An 18312-nucleotide genomic window follows, 5' to 3' on the forward strand; every position below is an offset into this window, starting at 1 on the left:
AATTATTCCTCCAGCACATTCCGTTTTTTAAAATGAAAAAAGTCCAGTCCAAGTGACCAAAATGTTTCCAAACTTGGCATGCGTTCTACCCAAACCTACATTAATCATGAGTGAATTCTAATATTACTCAACATTAAGGCAGCTGCTTAATATGGAAAGGCTACTAGAACTACTATTCTTACAGTAAAGAGCACTAAGCACTTTCTTAAGAGAAAGTTGAGGCGATATTCCTATATGCATGCACGGCTAGGCAGGGGCAAGTCCCATCCAGTTTGATGTGTTCCCTCTCTCTGGCAATTGGGTTTAGGAGAGCCCTCTTACCGGGACTCCTCTTGCTTATATTTTGCAGTCATTTAATCTTTCAGCTGAATGCTCGCGGGCTGCACTTTTCCCGTTTCATTGCAATTCGACTCCACTGTTTACATTTTCCCTATCCACACCCGTGTGTGTGTGTGTGTGTGTGTTTTATACGTCTGCCAAATGGGGGCTAACATTTCATGGGGGGCGGGGTGATGAGCTTATGCCACAACAATACCGCACCGGCTCGCCTTCGCAGCGCTGCGGGGCTCTTTGTGGGCCCACGTCTCTCCCTCATTTCGCCTCAGAGCAGGCTGCACCTCCGCCACGGCCGAGCCAGGCCCTGAGCTGCTCCCCCGGCGAGCGGCCCCTTCCCCTCAGGCGTCCGCCTGCCGCTCCCTTCCTCCTCCTCCTCACAGACCAGCCGCCTCCCCTCCCCTCCCGTCGGCCTCTGCCTCTCCTGCTCGCTCCCGCGGCGCGTTGGCCCAGACCAGGAGCGCGCACGTCGCCGCCACGGCTCCCTGCAGCTGCTCCGGCCCGGCTCTCGCGGCCCGCTCCGCCGTCTCCGCTTCTCCCCGCCGGTCTCTCTCTCTCTCGCCCGGCCGCCTGCGACGAAGGAAGCCGGCGGCGGCGGGGAGGGGCCCCAGCGCCCCGCGACGCGACCCTCCGACGACGACGACGACAACCCTCGTCGAGCTCGCGCCTCGCGGACCGAGCCACCAACCGCCGCCGCCTTGTCCCCTCCCCTCCCCCTCCGCCCTGCCAAGAATCCCTCAGGTAGGAGCCGCCCCGGGCCTGAGAGTGCCGCCCGCTTCTCTCCGCTCTCTCCTGTTCTCCGCCGCGCAAGATGGAGCCTCACCCAGCTGGCTCCAAAGAAAGGAAGGCAGGAAGGAGAGCGCCTTTCTCTCTCCTGGCGCCTTTCGGGCGCAGTCGGCGGAAGGCAGCACCCCCTGCGCCTCCCTCCTTCTTGCACCCCGGGGTGCCCGTGGGGTTTAGCGGGGTGGCGCCATTTCCGCCGCTTCCTCTACCCCCCCCCGGTTTCTGTATCAAATTGTACAATTAGGTGGGTGGAATTGAAGGACCCTTCTTTCGCCGGGTGCCCGGAGAATAGACAGCCAGACAGGGCAGCAATAGGTTGAACTAGATCTGGACAGCCTTTTCCCCCCCCCCCTTCTTTTTCCTCCCCTCCATGTAGGCGAGACGGGGTGGGTGGCTTGGTCTGCAACACACACACACACACGGAGCTTCCTCCACCTTATTTCATTTGTTCTCTTCAAAGGCCCTCACAAAATTAAAACTACGACTTTTTGTGGTGGTTGAAGCCGTCTAAATTTGCAGCATCGCCGCAGCCACCCTTAGTTGTGCCGCGTCACATAAATATAACTAAATTGAAACAAAAAAAACCCGAATGCTAAAAAACCTAGGGGGGAAAACGGAGGGAAGCCTCTCCTCGGCTTCTGCCTATCATCCAAGTGTGAACAAAAGGGCTATGTAGGTGAGAGAGCATATTAAAGGGTAACTTATTTAACTAGCCAGAGTAAGGCAGATGCGGAGTCTTAACAGCTTTTTGGCCCAAGTGGAATGATGGAAAAGGTTATCATTCCCATGCCCCAAGACCTATTTAATTTCCCCCAGTGCTGATAATGAGGCACCATCTAATACAGACACAGAACGACTCTGTGTTCCTTCTGAATGTCCCAGGAAGGACGATTATGCTCCAGTATGGGGTTGGAGCAGAAAGCAGGGATAAGCTTCTGTCAGTCTTGCCCTCTATTCTTGAACTGCTATGGTCACTCAGTAGCAGGGAAAGATATACATTTTGTGGTTTTTATAACAGTATCTCTTAGAATTTGTCTTGTTAAGTGTCCTGTTAGTTAACAAAGGCACTTTGAGCTGTTCTCTTTGTGTGTGATTTCTTGTTTATATCTAACCAACTATATGTTTAATGAAAAACAATGCCTGTCCCTGTATTTTGCACATATGTGTAAGCATACCTTTAATATATGGGACTGACAAATATTTGCATTGCTAGTTACTTAAATATTATATTGATTAGTGCTACCCACATTTATTAAGACCTGCTGCTTAAGTGCATCTCATTAGACCATTACATGTATAGCATTAGTGTGTGATTTAGAATTGTTTTATGGGATCTAAGTTTATGCTTGTAAACATTTAAAATGCAATCCTAACCCCCAATCCATGCTTCTGGAGGGGAGTAGGAGCCAATGCATATTCCCATACACTGTTCTTTACTCTTGCAGGGTATCTGGTACTTCTGGTGCTACAGAGTATCTCACTGCAGCACAGGAGGGATGGCAGATGCAAATGTATTATTGGTGATGGATCTGCTGGAGGACCCCCATACCAAGGTGTTTGGGGTAGAATTGGAGTAACAAGGATCCTCTATATCCTAAGCTGGTCCACTTCCCAGAAAGGGGTCCAAATTTGGTGCCTCTGCTGCACCAGTCTGCAGCAAAAATTGTGATTTCAATCTCCCCATCTTCCAATCTAGTCGATGCAGGTAGGAGGGCTTTGGAGACACCAGTGGTTCTATCACTCCATTTTGCCCTGCTGTTTCCCATCCAGAGGTAGGATTGCTCCCTTAGGCTGCAATCCTATACACACTTATCTGGAAGTAGGTCCCAGATTCTTGTGTGGTTTACTTTTGATTGCACTATTATTGTTGTCATGCATTTAGCTTGTACATATTTTAAGATTAGATGTTTATTTTATGGTAGATGTTTAGGAGAAATCTTTCTGCTCATGCAGATCTAAGAAAATGTTTGTTGAACATCTTAGGCTTCAGCACAGTCTTTGCAAAACTAGTGAAGAGCATGGTAAAGTACAGTCTCTAGCATGTTCTTCTGCTATTGATAGTGTCTTTATTTGCATCCTCAAATTTTTTTTTTGGAGGATAGAATTAGACATTTGAGCATAGTTTGATTCCCTCCCTCCCCCCCTCTCTTTTTCCCCTTCTTTTCCTTCTCCTCCTGCGATGAGGCTACATTTTAATATTTTAATGTTCCATTATTTTAATTGTTGTGTTTTATTTTTGTTTTTAAGTTTGTAATCATTCATCTTGTTTTTATTATTGCTTGTAAGCCGCTCTGAGCCCGGCCTTGGCTGTGGAGGGCGGGGTATAAATAAAAAATTATTATTATTATTATTATTATTATTATTATATGTCAAGATCCCAGAGGAAGCTATTAAATTTGCCTAAGAATGTACATCAGACTGATTTTATCTCCAATACCCATTACAATATGAGAATTCCAGTTGCAATGTTTTTTGTTTAATGGTAAAAGCCAGAAAAGCAGCATGCCAACTCCCCCCCCCCCCCCGGTCCCTTAGGAGTGAAGTTGATTAGGCCAGAAGATATCTGCTTGCACAAATGCCCTCTCTATTAGAGGAGTTCCTGTGAGAAAGCATTCCAGCTTCATTTTGACACAGCAGGCTGGAGTGCTTATTCACCAGACTACTTTGGTGGGACCCATTTCCATCAATCTCCCTCCTGAATGAACAGGAGTGATGGGGATTGCAGTCCATGCTCTTGAAGGGTCAAAGACTTTCCATTCCTGACCTAAGGCATGTTTTGTGGCCACATGGGGTAGCACCCTCTGGCTCTGGTCAGTACCCAGATGGAAAATCACCTGTATCCTCCTCTCTGAGTAATGGAAGAAAGGCAGGATACCAAATGTTATAATTGTTTTATTATAATGTTTGTTCTGCTCTTTGCTACAGGAACTGCAAAGAGCAGCATACAAACTTACTGGGACAAGGTGGAAGAGTTCTATCCTTGACCAGATAGCAATTTTAGGATTGATAATAGAGTTGTTACCGGATTAAAGCGATATCAATTGATTAATTGTATGAGTCTTTGTCAGTTAACAGAGTACACTTCCATATGGTAAAAACAATAGAATGGAAACAAGATGAGTAATTTCTGTGTTGTTAATGCATACTCACACATGTTGTATGTGTACTTTATAAGAGACATTCCTATGTTACATGAAAGGGGGAACACCTTTTAAAATACTTGCTATTTGCAGTTTTGTGACTTTTATAAAATATTTTGCTTAAAAATATGCTGTCTGATTAATCCAGGTAACTTTTTCGGCCAATTAACAGTTCAATTCTATATGTACCTACTTGGAAGTAAGTCCCATTGGCTTATTTGCAGTTTCCTTCCAAATAAATGAATTAAGTGGGGAAAATGATATATTCATAAGACTTAGGCACATATAAGATTGCACTGTAAAAGTTGTTAAAACTTGATTAAACATTGTAGCTTCTTTATTTAATCATGTATGGCCTGCCATTTTGTTAAAACAATGTTCAATTCAAGATGCTGAACCTGATTCACTGCTGCTTCTTATCAGTAGCATGAAGCAAATAGTAGCATAAAGCTAATCTAACATTTCCATTGTTTGGGATATTTTTAACTAGAGGAAGTTGCATATACACCTTTCCTTCTATTAACAGCCTGTATAACTTTCTCCTGTATCCATCTCTTTCCCCCATTTGTCCCTGCAACAATAAATTGTTTATCCACAAAGAATAGTAGAATAATATTGCATCAGCCCCATGTCCTATGTGAGGACCTAGTTCAAAGTGCTGATTTTAATCTTTAAAGCGCTTAATTGCTTTGAAGCAGGATAACTGAAAGATCACATTTTCTCACATACACCTAACTGAACATTGAGATCCCCTTCAGAGGCCTGCTTCAGTTGCCCTTGCCAAGTGAAGTAAGACAGTGGCTACCAGGTCTTTTTTGTGCTAGCTCCTCAACTGTTCAATGCCCTTCCTAGAGAGGATCAACTGGCACTTTCTTTATGGCCATTCTAGGACCATGTGTTGTCCTTAGCAGCAGCAGCAGCAACAACAACAACAACAACAACAACAAACCTGTGTGAAATTAAGTTTTTTATACTAAACCACTCTTGAGTGTTGTGAATTTTTTCAGTACAGTGGTACCTCGGGTTACATACGCTTCAGGTTACATACGCTTCAGGTTACAGACTCCGCTAACCTATAAATAGTGCTTCAGGTTAAGAACTTTGCTTCAGGATAAGAACAGAAATCTTGCTCCGGCGGCGCGGTGGCAGCAGGAGGCCCCATTAACCAAAGTGGTGCTTCAGGTTAAGAACAATTTCAGGTTAGGAACGGACCTCCGGAATGAATTACATACTTAACCCGAGGTACCACTGTAACTTGGTTTCATTATTTTTCCTGGATATTTAATAGCAAGTTGTTACATATTTTTGTTACATTTTATTTTATTATTTTTGTGAACCGCCCATAATTCAATGTTTTTAAATGGAATTAAATTATTAAAGTAAATGATGATGATGATGGAATATACATGGTGTCCTCACATGCTTCTGGCTAAAAGTAAAACATTGGAAGTATGCCTGCTGCACACCATGACTGCATGCAAGACAAATGCCCTACTTGGAAGTTATATATAATATGTATTTATAATACACACATTCTGCATTCTCATGTATATACTTGGTAGGAAGCATTGATAGATGCCAGCTTCCTATGGTGTGCATTACACAACATGGTTTGATTGATTGATTTATTTATACATACATACATACATACCCCGCCCATCTGGCTGGGTTTCTGGGCGGCTCCCAACAAAACACTAAAAACAAAATAAAACTTCAAACATTAAAAACTTCTCGAAACAGGGCTGCCTTCAGATGTCTTCTAAAAGTCAGATAGTTGTTTATTTCCTTGACATCTGATGGGAGGGCATTCCACAGGGCGGGTGCCACTACTGAGAAGGCCCTCTGCCTCATTCCCTGTAACCTCACTTCTTGTAGGGAGAGAACTGCCAGAAGGCCCTCGGCACTGGACCTCAGTGTCCGGGCTGAACTATGGGGGTAGAGACACTACTTCAGGTATACTGCATGACCAGGTGCATGTGGGATTCATGCAACTCCTTACTTTGAATTCACTTCAGCATAGGAAGCTTGTTGTACATGAAGCAGCACTGCATGAAAAGCTATCTGGAAGCCAGTTTATAAGTGGCCTTGATCAATCTACATTACAACAAAGCCACTGGCATAACTGCTGCTGAGGTTAGTGGAGAAATCCTCCACAGACAGTGGGGTCTCCAGTGAGCACCATGACACTTTGAGGATAGATGATCCTAAATTGTCACATTGACAAGGTCATTGATAATAAAAGGGCTTGTGCATCAAATGGTTGATCATTGTTTCCTAATTGGATGACCTCTTGTTAAGACACTGTATTTCAACACCACTTCGAAGGCCAGATTACATGTTGACTGGTATACCATTAGCACCTCTAGTTTACCCACCTTTCTAAAATGTTCTTCAGCAGACATTGATGAAAATTGATGTAAGTTTTTTTGGGGAAAGTTAAGCTTCTTGGATGGAGAAATTATTGAATTAAATAGTTCAGTGTCATCTTTCTAAGCAACAATGTGGTTTTCACAGATTGCCAAACAATTACAACATAAGTAGATTTGTGTGCCATACTACCTAATTCTTTCTAGGCCAAATTTAATAACAACATTTCCATAAAAATTCCATTGATGCCATTGCTTTTGAAACAATCTGGGAAAAGAACAATCATTTCATAATAATACACTTGTTTAATGAATGAGCTCTTCTTAAGATCGGAGTTGACATTATACTGATTTACTTTTGGTATATATTCAAATATTCTCTAAAATAGATAAATATTTCAAAGCTTACATTCATTTAGAAACTTCCATTTTGTTTTCAATCTGGATACCAAGACCACAGTTAGTATTTTGGAAATGTAGACTAGAGCATCATCTTTGAAGGAAAGAGACCTAGAATAAACAAGAAGCAGCTATACAAACAATCAGTAAAGAGAGAAAGAATTACACCACTACTGAGCCCATATTATGAGACCAAGCAGTTAAGAGGCTTTTAAGAGACTGATAAACAATGGGTCACATCAAACCTTTGATTTGATTGAATCCTCATCAAAACCAGAAGGATTTATATGGGAGATGTCATATCTATCTATGAATGAATAGGAGAGCTGCTTCATAACAAATTCATCATAACTATGCTGAAAAGCAGGAAAGAAAAAACAATGTCTGGTACTTCATAATTGATTCTACTGGCCTCCCATCCTGAGTTTGCGAATATAGGCAGGCACTGTAAATTTGGGGCATTAAAGAGAAAACAATATTAGAATACACTGAGATCCAGCACTGAGAGCCTTCTGGCGGTTCCCTCATTGCGAGAAGTGAGGTTACAGGGAACCAGACAGAGGGCCTTCTCAGTAGTGGCACCCCCCCTGTGGAATGCCCTCCCTTCAGATGTGAAGGAAATAAGCAGCTATCTTCTTTTTAAAAGACATCTGAAGGCAGCCCTGTTTAGGGAAGTTTTTAATATTTAATGCTGTATTGTTTTTAACACTTGATTGGAAGCCGCCCAGAGTGGCTGGGGAAACTCAACCAGATGGGCAGGGTATAAATAATAAATTATTATTATTATTATTCTATAATGATATATGCCTTGTAATGGGGAAGATAGTTTAATTTCCTATGGATGCAGAAACACTTTCTTAATGAAAGCTAAAATATAAGAGCTGACCCTGCATCCTTAACTATCTTAGAATAGAGAATATGAATACAGTTGAGAGAGGACTGGTCTCTAGTATATAGGAAAACATGGAAATTGATTGTGGCAGAGAAATTACAGCAGTCCAGAATTCACTGTAGACTATCCACTCTTAAAACCAGTTTCCAGATGCACAATATAAACTGTATTAAAACCATTATCCTCAATTTATGGCAGGGTTGTGTGGCCAAAGTAATGTGCTGCCACTTGTGCAAACACTTTCTGGTCTTTATTTTTCCAGGAACTAATCACAAAGCAACAAATAAACATTGACTCCCAGTTAGCACTTCTGAATAGTGCTTCTAAAATGACAGATATTAAAAGTAAAGCTCTGATTTTGTATCTACTATTGACAGTCTGGTTTTGAAAAAAGACTATAAAAGGAGCCACAAGAGAGTATGCAAAATGTGAAGTATTATGTCAGAGAAGCTAACATAAGCTGAGCATGGGGGGGGGGGGGCAAATTATTTTTGGAATGGTTTGATTTTATTATTTATATTCACACACACAATATAAACAATGGAGTACCACCATAAAATATCTATGTCCTTTTAAATGTGTTTGTTGGAAGGGAGGTTATTGGTTTGTTCTTGTTCTTGTTTTTATTATGTATTTTGTGTTCTCATTTTGTATCTTTATGTTGTGAACTGCTCATGATCTTCAGATGAAGGGCAGTATAAAAATTTAAGAAATAAAATAAAATGTCAGTATACACTTACTGGAATGGCTTTTTCAATTCTTGGTCAGATATACCTGAAAAGAACTAAGAAGAAAAGTATGAAAAAATACAGTCCTTAGAATCCTATCTATATATAATTGCCCCTGAAACATTATTTTTTATGTTCCTGTAAGTTTTATGATTATGAAACCAATAAAAATTAATTTAAAAAGAAACTTTTGGTTCACTGTGATTTTTTTTATTAAAGCACCTATCATTGCAATGCTGAAACTCTGTGTAAGATTTATTTGTGTTAAATCAAAGGTTAATGCAAAAATGTAAAATTAGCAGAAACCTATGCTGTAATATATTAATAGTGTTTTGGAGTAGTATTTGATTAATGAGTCTGTTGATATTCAAGATGTCTTGTTTAGGTGTTGGTTTGTGCCCTGTGCTGATTTTTCTAATTTTGGAGGGCATTGCAAATATTTCCCTGCTGAATGCTACCTTATTTTTTATTTTTATTCTTTACATCTCTCCCTCTTTCTCTCTCTCTTTTGGTAGAAAATGATGCATCCTGTTGCCAGCGGTAACTCCCCTTTCTGTGGGCCTGGGAAGAGTTCTTGCCTTAATGATGACAACGTGACCCCCACTGATCAGTTTGATTTGTATTCCACACAACAAACCAAGTATAGCCACACAGTCAGCCACAAGCCAATACCATGCCAGAGACAAGATGCGTTAAATGAACCACATTTGCAGACCACAAGTGGCAGGAGTATAGAGACGAAAGATGATATAAAGAAAAAGAAAAACCTCAACAGATCTGGTAAACGTGGAAGACCTTCGGGGACCACAAAATCAGCGGGCTACAGAACGAGCACAGGTAGACCGCTGGGGACCACCAAAGCAGCTGGATTTAAGACAAGTCCAGGTAGACCCTTGGGTACAACTAAAGCTGCAGGATACAAAGTCAGCCCAGGGAGACCTCCAGGTAGCATTAAAGCTCTATCACGGCTTGCAAATCTAAGTTATACTTGTAGCAGCGCAGCATTTCCCTATGCTGTGGTACATAACAGAGGAGTGCATGCTGCTGGTGAAACAAGTAGCAAAATCAAGCAACCCGCTGAGTGAAAAACGAGGAATTAAGTAACATTTCCTCAGTAATTCTTTTTAAATTATCTGAGTTGTGGCATGTTTTTTTCACTTCTTTTGTAACGTTTCCATAACTTACTTTCCTACATTTTATTTTTTTAAAGATGTCATATCATAATCACTTAATGTTTCTTACGTTCACAAGCGGACTCCTCAATGGTGCCCTTGTCTATTTCCAGAAAATAATTACTAATATTCTAAGTGTCAAAGTTATTGTCTGGCCATTTTAGTTATGTGGTTAGCAATTCAATAGCAGAATTCTGCATCCTAGGTTATTTATAGTCAAAATAAACACTTGTTCAACAAGTAACCAGAATAAACTAATAGAAACCAATTATTCAGGACAGCTTTACCAGGAATAGTTCTATAAAGTTTGCAGTGTATGTGTCTCTTTTTTCTTTTTCTTTTTGTTAATAGGAGGAAGTAGAAAAAGAACTAAATTTTCCACAATGGCTGGAACTTAACACGGACCTCAATATTTGTAGATACTTCAAAATTTCAAAACTATATTTTTTAAAAAGTGGTCATTCCAGGCAGTCATTGCATTAAAGTGCTATCAGTTTCAAGTAATCCAAACATTTAAAAAAAAATCCTATGTAGCACCTGATATATATCCAAAGTGCTATTTTTCCATTAAAGTATGGTAGCTCTCCTGCATATGCTAACTGTTGGACACTGACTTACAATTTATAAAAGCCTAAGACTACACATACCAAATCAAAAAGAATTAAATATTTGAAATATTTTATAATTTAACTTCTAAAAAGTGCTATCAAATATGCAAATAATGTACAGGTGTAATAAAAGTTGTGTCTGAGATTTTGCACATTTGTGTGCTCCTAAATCCAGTCCATTTCAGTGACATTTGGCATACACAGATATATGTGAGATTTGCCCTGTGTTCTCAGATCTGTCAATAAATATACACATTTTAAGTGACTGCAATATCTGCATAGATGGCAGCAGTTTTTTAGGATTTCACATATTTGGTGTGGTTGAAAATTATACCTTTCAGATAGATAATCTTGTCATGTTTAATAATTTTGCCAGTGGTAGTCTTATTTATCACACATACTGTAGCTAAGAGAGCGTATATCTACCAAAGGATGACATTTCATGGATCATAATTGGAAATGATACAGTTGATGCACAAGCAAGTTGCAATTTGATGTGTTTATAGACCCCAGATATATAACAAACTATTGGAATACATCTATGCATGGAGGTGCAGAACTATACATACATTTTGCCATTTTGTGCACCTAAAATAAATGTTCTGCATTGAATTGGGTATGTGTTGTTATTTTTTAAAATGTGTATGTGTGAGAGAGAGACAATGTATAATACACACATTACGTTGTAACTGAATAAACTCTCAATATTGAATATATTCCAAATATTTCTTTAGATCTAAAGCTATTCTGAAAATAAGTTTACATATAGTTATAGATTAAAAATTTAAATTTGTATCTTCAAATACGCAAGAGAGAGGTTATAGATAAATATTTGCAAATTCATGGGGACAGACTTCTTTCAGGTTAATTAGAGAGATGAAAATGAACAGTATTGATTCTTTTCCTTTGTAACATAAATATTGTGGCCTGCTGACATTTTGATGACAACTCTGATTTTAGTAATGACAACTTAAGAAATGGATGTCATTTCATGCCTTTTTTATCAGGAAAAAAGCAGCAAGCCTTCAGGTGTTCCAGTGATGCCTAACTCATAATGAGCTGGACTTTATCCTGTATTTTATAATAGGTGTGTTGAATTGTTTTGGGGGGACTTTGTATGCACTGGCAACCTTGAACCTCAACAGTACTGGAAGGCTCTTTAGTCATGTAAACTAATGGCAGCTAAATGCTGGTAAAATAATTTTTTGCTGAAGCTAAGAAGTCCATTATATATTTCCTCAAGAAACTTCGGAATATGAAACTCTTATTAATTTTCCCCACAGTGGTGCAACTTCTGACACACACAGTGCTAATGTGAGCTAGTTCACCCTCAGGACATATATTGTGTTGGCTGTTTTGTTAGATGGTTCTTTTTTTTTCCAACCCAGAGGCTGCTTCAGACCCTTTCTGAACTCTCTCTAGGAAAGCAGCTGAATGTAAAAACTACAAGAACGGCACACCTTACTGGCAAGGAGCAAGTTGCATGTCACCAACGTACCTTTGAGTAACTCTACTTACCTCCTCCTGTTTTTTAAAGCTACCCTTTTATTTCTCACGTGTGCATCTCCTCAATGGTGTCGTGCAGTGTGTTGGGAGACAACGCAGATGCATTATTGCTCTAGTATAATGAATTTTGTATTCACATATGCTGAGAAAATAATGAACTCATCTAAGCAATTTATGTTCATTTATAGTGCTTATTAATTATATCATATGGAAAACTTACCCATTAAAATAACTTAATATTGTAAGTTGGGAGGGGGGCCAGAAAAATCCTCTTTCATTTCTCTAAAGGGCAGTTTAACGCCTGGATTTGTTAATGAGGCCAGAGAAACACTGTTGGGCATTTCTTGATTCCAGTTCATTTTATCCTCTACTGCGGTTTACAAGTGCCATGCTGTGGGGGAAAACAGAAGTCAAGAACTTGAGATGTTTGAATGGTATATTCAAATATTTTTGCTACTCCTGTATATAATCTCCAGAATACATTGTCTTTTTCTTTTTCTTTTCCTTTTTTGTAACACTGTCTCTTGTCATGACAAACACTGAAACAGCATGTTAATTCCTATACTTTGATATTATTGGAGAGGGGGAGGAGGAATGTCCCTTTCTCCTCGTAGTATTAATACATGATTTGTAAAGCAAATTGATAATTTTATATTATATACCTTAATTCTGCTCTTCATAAGCTAGGATTGTTGATGTGTATTGGCACTGTTCAGAAAATCTACATGTCAAACTTGTGTTCACTTTTCTTTTGATTTAAAAATAGCCTTTTTCACTTTTTGATAAAGCAATTAGCATAATTAAGCATTAAGAGAGATCTATACTACAGCCGCTATTTTAAACACTTACAGAAATTGCTGTTCATTTTCTGGTGAAATTTACTTAAACCGTAGAACCAAATAATTTTACTTCTATTTTTGAAGTCTTGCACTGGATATTTTCAAAATCTTTACACACACACACACACACACACACACACACACACTGCTGTAAGTTTAATTAGGGGCTAACTATTGTGAAGGTGGCATTTTTAAAAAATACAGGTAATTTTCTTAAATGAATTCATGTTTTGCAAGTTTTGAGAATAGAACTTCCTGGTCAGGACTCATTTGGCATTTCTGTTTTGCAGTGGTCCATTTCAATTATGCTTTGAAGTTGCTTTTGGTCTTGGGACAAACCCAGCAAGTCAGGATAATGCATATGGGATGAGATATTCCCTGATCTACAATGCAGAAGGCAGTTAATATCAGAGCATTAACATTTGCCTTCTTTTGAAAGACAGAGTAGTAGAGATAACTTTACAGCTTTTTCCTAAGTTGTCATTTTGGTTTTTATTACAGTATGTATAGAGCAGCATCAATCAATTTATTAAACACAAAACAGTTTCTTGTAATCAAAGTTCTTGGATTCCACTTATATTCACATTATGTTTTATTCTTATACATATATTTAACATAGTTCAAACATTATTATACATGTAAGAAAATACTAGAGCGGCCTTTCCTTCTGATTTTTTTCCAGATAGATAAATCTAGGTTCTGCGATGTGTAATCTATTTCATCTTGAAAGTTATAGTAATTTTATGAAATTTTCAGAAATCTGCTTAAATGGGCCATTTTAAGATTCTCATCTTTCACTGTTTGCTTTTCTGATGGGATGGGTTATTTTGGTGGAAACAGTTGCTCATTAATTATCACCCTGTCTTCTGCTGTAAAAAGTCTGATTAGATACTGTGTATGTTCTTATGTCCATGAACTTCAGCTACTCGTGTGCAATTGTCTGTATGGGAATGGAGTAGTGTTCATGATCTGTATTTACGTCATCATATGGATGTATATTTATTAATAAAGTAATTGCTTTAAACACCAAATAACTTTATTACTGTATGTTTTATATTCTTGCCATCCCCACCCCCAGTGTAAGTTGAAACCCAGCAAACACCTGTTAAATTAACCAGCTTTGCAGATGAATAAAACAACTCTTCAATTGTTACCCATAAAAAGAAATGGAATGTTTTGAACTACTTTTTTATATGCTTTCCCTCGCTTGTTGTCTTATCAGATGGATATATTTTCCAAACAAAAATAATTCCCAACTCCCTTCTCTCCCCCACTTTATTTTCTGAAAGTATTAGGGACTGGGCCCACCATATAGGGATTACTTACTCCCTTCCTGCTTGTTATCTCCAGGCCAGCTTACTAATCATAATTAGGATGCTGGGCAATGCAGATAGTCTTAGTGGCCATAAACAGCAATACTGCAGCCTCACTATTTCTTGAAAGACTTTCAGAAATGTTATAAGACCACCTTGCATTAATTTTAGTGACAGATCAAACCTTGGTTTGAGTGACTTCAGGTTTTTTATTTATCTGAACTTAATTTATTATATGTATGTTTTCAGCTTACATCAACAGACTTGCTCTGTAATTTGACAAGGAAAACATTTTTACAGTGGTATTGCATATAGAGGAGGGGTGGGGAACCGGATCAGATCAGCAGGCTGGATCCAGATCTGAGCCACCCTCTGCTGACCACTTTTGACTGGCAGATGTCATGTGACAGCCATTTATTCAAACTCCAAAAGGAAGAATCAGCAGCACACTCTTAAGTGTGACTTCCCTTCTTCCTTTGTAGCCTTGGCTTGAATTGAAGCGGCTACTGCTGCCGCAAAGACTTCTGCAGAAAGCAGTGCTAATTGTACACCCTGTTTTGGCAGGGATCAGCTCCACTTGGGTGCTCTGATTGGGAGCTCCTGAGTGGAGCTGACCCCAGTGGTCTTTGCATTTAAAAGCACTAAATGCAGGTCTTGCTTGCCAAGGAACAATTCAGAGCACAATTCAAGACTCCTGGTGGTTTCTTTGCAGTTGTGACTTTACCTGCCCCACACCTGTTACCATAAGCTGTCAGGTGTGAGGCTGGTGGGTGTGGCTTGGAGAATACAGCCTTATAGGTTAAAATTGGGGACCCTGGTGGGCCTAATTTGCCTTGTGTGCTGGATGTTTCCCATCCTGATAAAGAGAAAGGGGATGTAGTTCGGTGCTTTGCATGCAGAATGTCCAAGTTTCTACCTTAGCATCTCCAAGTTGGATTGGGAAAGACTTGTGTCTGCAATCCTGGAGAGCTGCTGTTAGTCAATAGGTGATATATAATGTCATGTGAATGGACTTCTTCCCCACCCCACCCTACAGAGGAAATTTGGGGGGGGGCTGCAGAAGGGAGGAGGACCTACAGCGGCTATTATTTATTTAATCTATGAATCCCAAAGCAATTTAGAATATATTATGTTGCATGTCACCTGGTGTAGATACTTGTGAGCTAATACCAGATTCTTAATCCTCTTCTTATTCTAGATTCTTACTCCTCTTGCATTCAAAATTTTAGAGACATCCAGCTAACAATGGTGCTATACTATAGTGCTGCTCATGCCATTTTTATGTAAGTCACTTGATACAATTTTGCTTAAAATTTAGAATATGCAGGGTTATATCTGATGTATTGCTAGATAAGTTGTTATGAGTAGTCCTCTTTAAAGATCTTGACATTTCTATTTATTGCTGTGATGTGGCAAAGTTCCAATATCAATAATAATTAGGGGAACTATCAAAATTTAGCATTGTTCCTGTTGGCAATGGTACTTATGGTTCAGTAAGAGGCTTTTATCCAAACAGCTATATTTAAACAATTGACCACCTTGGTGGTCTACACACCGCTGAGTATTTATTGATAACAAGACAGAAAAAATGTCAACAACTGCACCTTAAGTTGTCATTCAGGTACATAGGGTGGGGGCATAAACCATTCTATGATTATTTTTTTCAAATAGCAGAAACAACCCCCACCCTTTTATGCAGATCACAGCTGTTAGTTAACTGTTTCAGGATAAGTTACTTAATATTCCATGAACACCATGAATTGAATCCAAATGAACTTACTTCAACAGAAAATCCAGTCCCATATGGGTCTCATCTCCAATGTAAGATGGGAAGGCATTCACAAAGTATATCATTTATGCATGGACATGTAAGAGTGTAGATCAAAACTGAACATCTTTTTTGGGCCCAAGCACTGCATTTCATGGTGGGACAGAGACGCAAAGCAGATAAAAGATAATTATGCGTGCTTCGTGTCCAAAAAGCAAATTGCCAATAATGCGAACAATTGAAAGAGATATTTAAGAGCATGGCCATGCTGCCGGGGGTTGATGGGATTTGGAGCTCAGTAACATCTGGAGGGCCACAAGCTCCCCACCCATGATCTTAAAATATCTCTCAATTGTTCATGTTATTGGCAATTCTCACCTGTGAGTTTCTGATCCCAATGAAGCAGACTAATAGATAAACTGCAAGATACAACTGCTAACCAAACCTGCCTTAAACAAATCTATAATTTTTGTTGATGCAGAGAAGGCCTTTGATAATATTTCTTGGATGTTTATGAAGAAAAACTTGGAAGGGATGGGAGTGGGGCGGGGGTTCGAAAATGGTATAGAAGCAATCTACACAGAACAAAAAGCTAAATTGATAGTAAACAATGTGGTGACAGAGGAGTTTAAAATTGAAAAAGGGACACGCCAGGGGTGCCCTCTATCCCCCCTATTGTTTATTTCAGTCCTGGAGGTGTTGCTAAATATGATTAGAAAGGACCGGTTGGTCCAGGGAATTGAGGTCGGAGTGAAACAATATAAATTGAAAGCATTTGCAGATGACTTGGTATTAACACTTCAGGAACCAGTCTCCAGCACTAAAAGAGTGTTAGAATTAATTTCTGATTTTGGTCGGGTGGCGGGGTTTAAGTTAAATAAGCAAAAAACCAAGGTTTTAGCAAAAAATTTGACAGCTACAGAAACAGATGAGTTCTCCAAAGAAACGGAGCTGAATGTGGTTAAAAAAGTAAAATACCTAGGGGTGTACTTGACCTCCAAAAATTTGAATTTGTTTAAAGATAATTATGAGAAATGCTGGTCAGAAATCAAAAGAGACTTGGATATATGGTCAAGACTGAAACTTTCCTTGTTAGGCCGAATAGCTGCTGTAAAGATGAATGTATTGCCGAAAATGTTATTTTTGTTTCAGGCCCTACAGATCGTGGACAAGGTGGAATGTTTTGGAAAGTGGCAGAAGGATATTTCTAAGTTTGTTTGGCAGGGCAAAAAGCCCCGAATAAAGTTTAAAATATTAACTGATGCGAAAGAAAGAGGGGGATTTGCCCTGCCAGACTTGAGGCTATATTATGAATCTGCAGCCTTCTGCTGGTTGAAAGATTGGATTTTATTGGAGAACACTGATGTCCTGGATCTGGAAGGGTTTGACAATGCGTTTGGGTGGCATGCATATCTGTGGTATGACAAGGCCAAAGTGCACAAATTGTTTAAAAACCATATTGTCAGAAGAGCAATTTGGAGGGTCTGGATAAAATACAAAGACTTATTGGAGAGTAAAACTCCGAGGTGGCTCTCACCGGTGGAGGCCAAGGCACGTAAGAGACCCAACATGGAGGCCCACTGGCCTAAATATTGGGAAATAATTGAAAAAACTGGAGACAATTGGAGGTTGCTAAGTTTGGAGAAATTGAAAACTAAGGTACGAGATTGGTTGCACTATGCGCAAATTCAAGAGGTATTTAAAATAGATAAAAAAATTGGATTCCAGGTGGAAAAATCGAAACTAGAGACTGAATTGTTAGAGCCAAAAAGTAAACTACTTTCGAGAATGTATAACTTGCTGCTTAAGTGGAATACACAGGATGAGACAGTCAAATCCGCTATGATAAAATGGGCTCAGGATGTGGGGCATAACATTATGTTTGCAGACTGGGAAAGGTTATGGAACACCGGTTTGAAATTTACGGCATGCACTGCCTTGAAGGAAAATATTATGAAAATGATATACCGGTGGTACATGACCCCAGTCAAGTTAGCCAAGATATATCATCTGTCTGACAACAAATGTTGGAAATGTGGAGAGGCGGAAGGGACATTCTTTCATCTCTGGTGGACCTGCCCGAAAGTGAAGGCCTTCTGGGAAATGATCCATAATGAACTAAAAAAGGTATTGAGATTTACCTTACCTAAAAAACCAGAGGCCTTCCTTCTGGGCATGGTGGACCAGAGAGTGCTTAAGAAGGACAGAACCTTTTTTATGTATGCTACCACAGCAGCAAGGATCCTGATTGCAAAATACTGGAAGACACAAGATTTACCCACGCTGGAGGAATGGCAATCGCAGTTGATGGACTATATGGAACTGGCTGAAATGACTGGCAGAATCCGAGACGCGGGAGAAGAAACAACTGAAGAGGATTGGGAAAAGTTTAAGGACTATTTGAAAAAACACTATAAGCTGTATGAATGTTAAAAAAAAAAATGCACCTTTCAGGAAATTCTGGC

At 39.5% G+C, this 18312-nt stretch overlaps 1 protein-coding gene across 6 annotated transcripts; it reads left to right on the forward strand.

Moving 5' to 3' along the window:
- The first annotated feature begins 762 nt into the window (after window positions 1–762).
- Window positions 763–13797, forward strand: LOC310839715 (UPF0461 protein C5orf24 homolog). Of its 6 annotated transcripts, none has more exons than XM_083728637.1 (3): window positions 763–1074; window positions 9157–9586; window positions 11429–13797. In XM_083728637.1, exons 2-3 carry the CDS (start codon window positions 9160–9162, stop codon window positions 11467–11469), a joined length of 468 nt encoding a protein of 155 aa, XP_083584763.1. In that variant the 5' UTR covers window positions 763–1074; window positions 9157–9159; the 3' UTR covers window positions 11470–13797. The 6 variants fall into 6 exon arrangements, with proteins under 6 accessions (XP_083584763.1, XP_083584759.1, XP_083584762.1 ...); XM_083728636.1 differs by lacking the exon at window positions 763–1074 and adding an exon at window positions 1077–1237; XM_083728633.1 differs by having other exon boundaries at window positions 790–1074; window positions 9157–13797.
- The last annotated feature ends 4515 nt before the right edge of the window (window positions 13798–18312 follow it).

The sequence above is a fragment of the Podarcis gaigeae genome (genome assembly GCF_964106915.1).
Source record: "Podarcis gaigeae genome assembly, chromosome: 2".
NCBI lineage: Eukaryota > Metazoa > Chordata > Lepidosauria > Squamata > Lacertidae > Podarcis > Podarcis gaigeae.

Coding starts and splice junctions, on each gene's coding strand:
- LOC310839715 (XM_083728632.1), top strand. CDS start 1,145: ATGGAGCCTCACCCAGCTGGCTCCAAAGAAAGGAAGGCAGGAAGGAGA. Junction 1,238..9,156: donor TCGGGCGCAGTCGGCGGAAG/GCAGCACCCCCT, acceptor CTCTTTTGGTAG/AAAATGATGCATCCTGTTGC.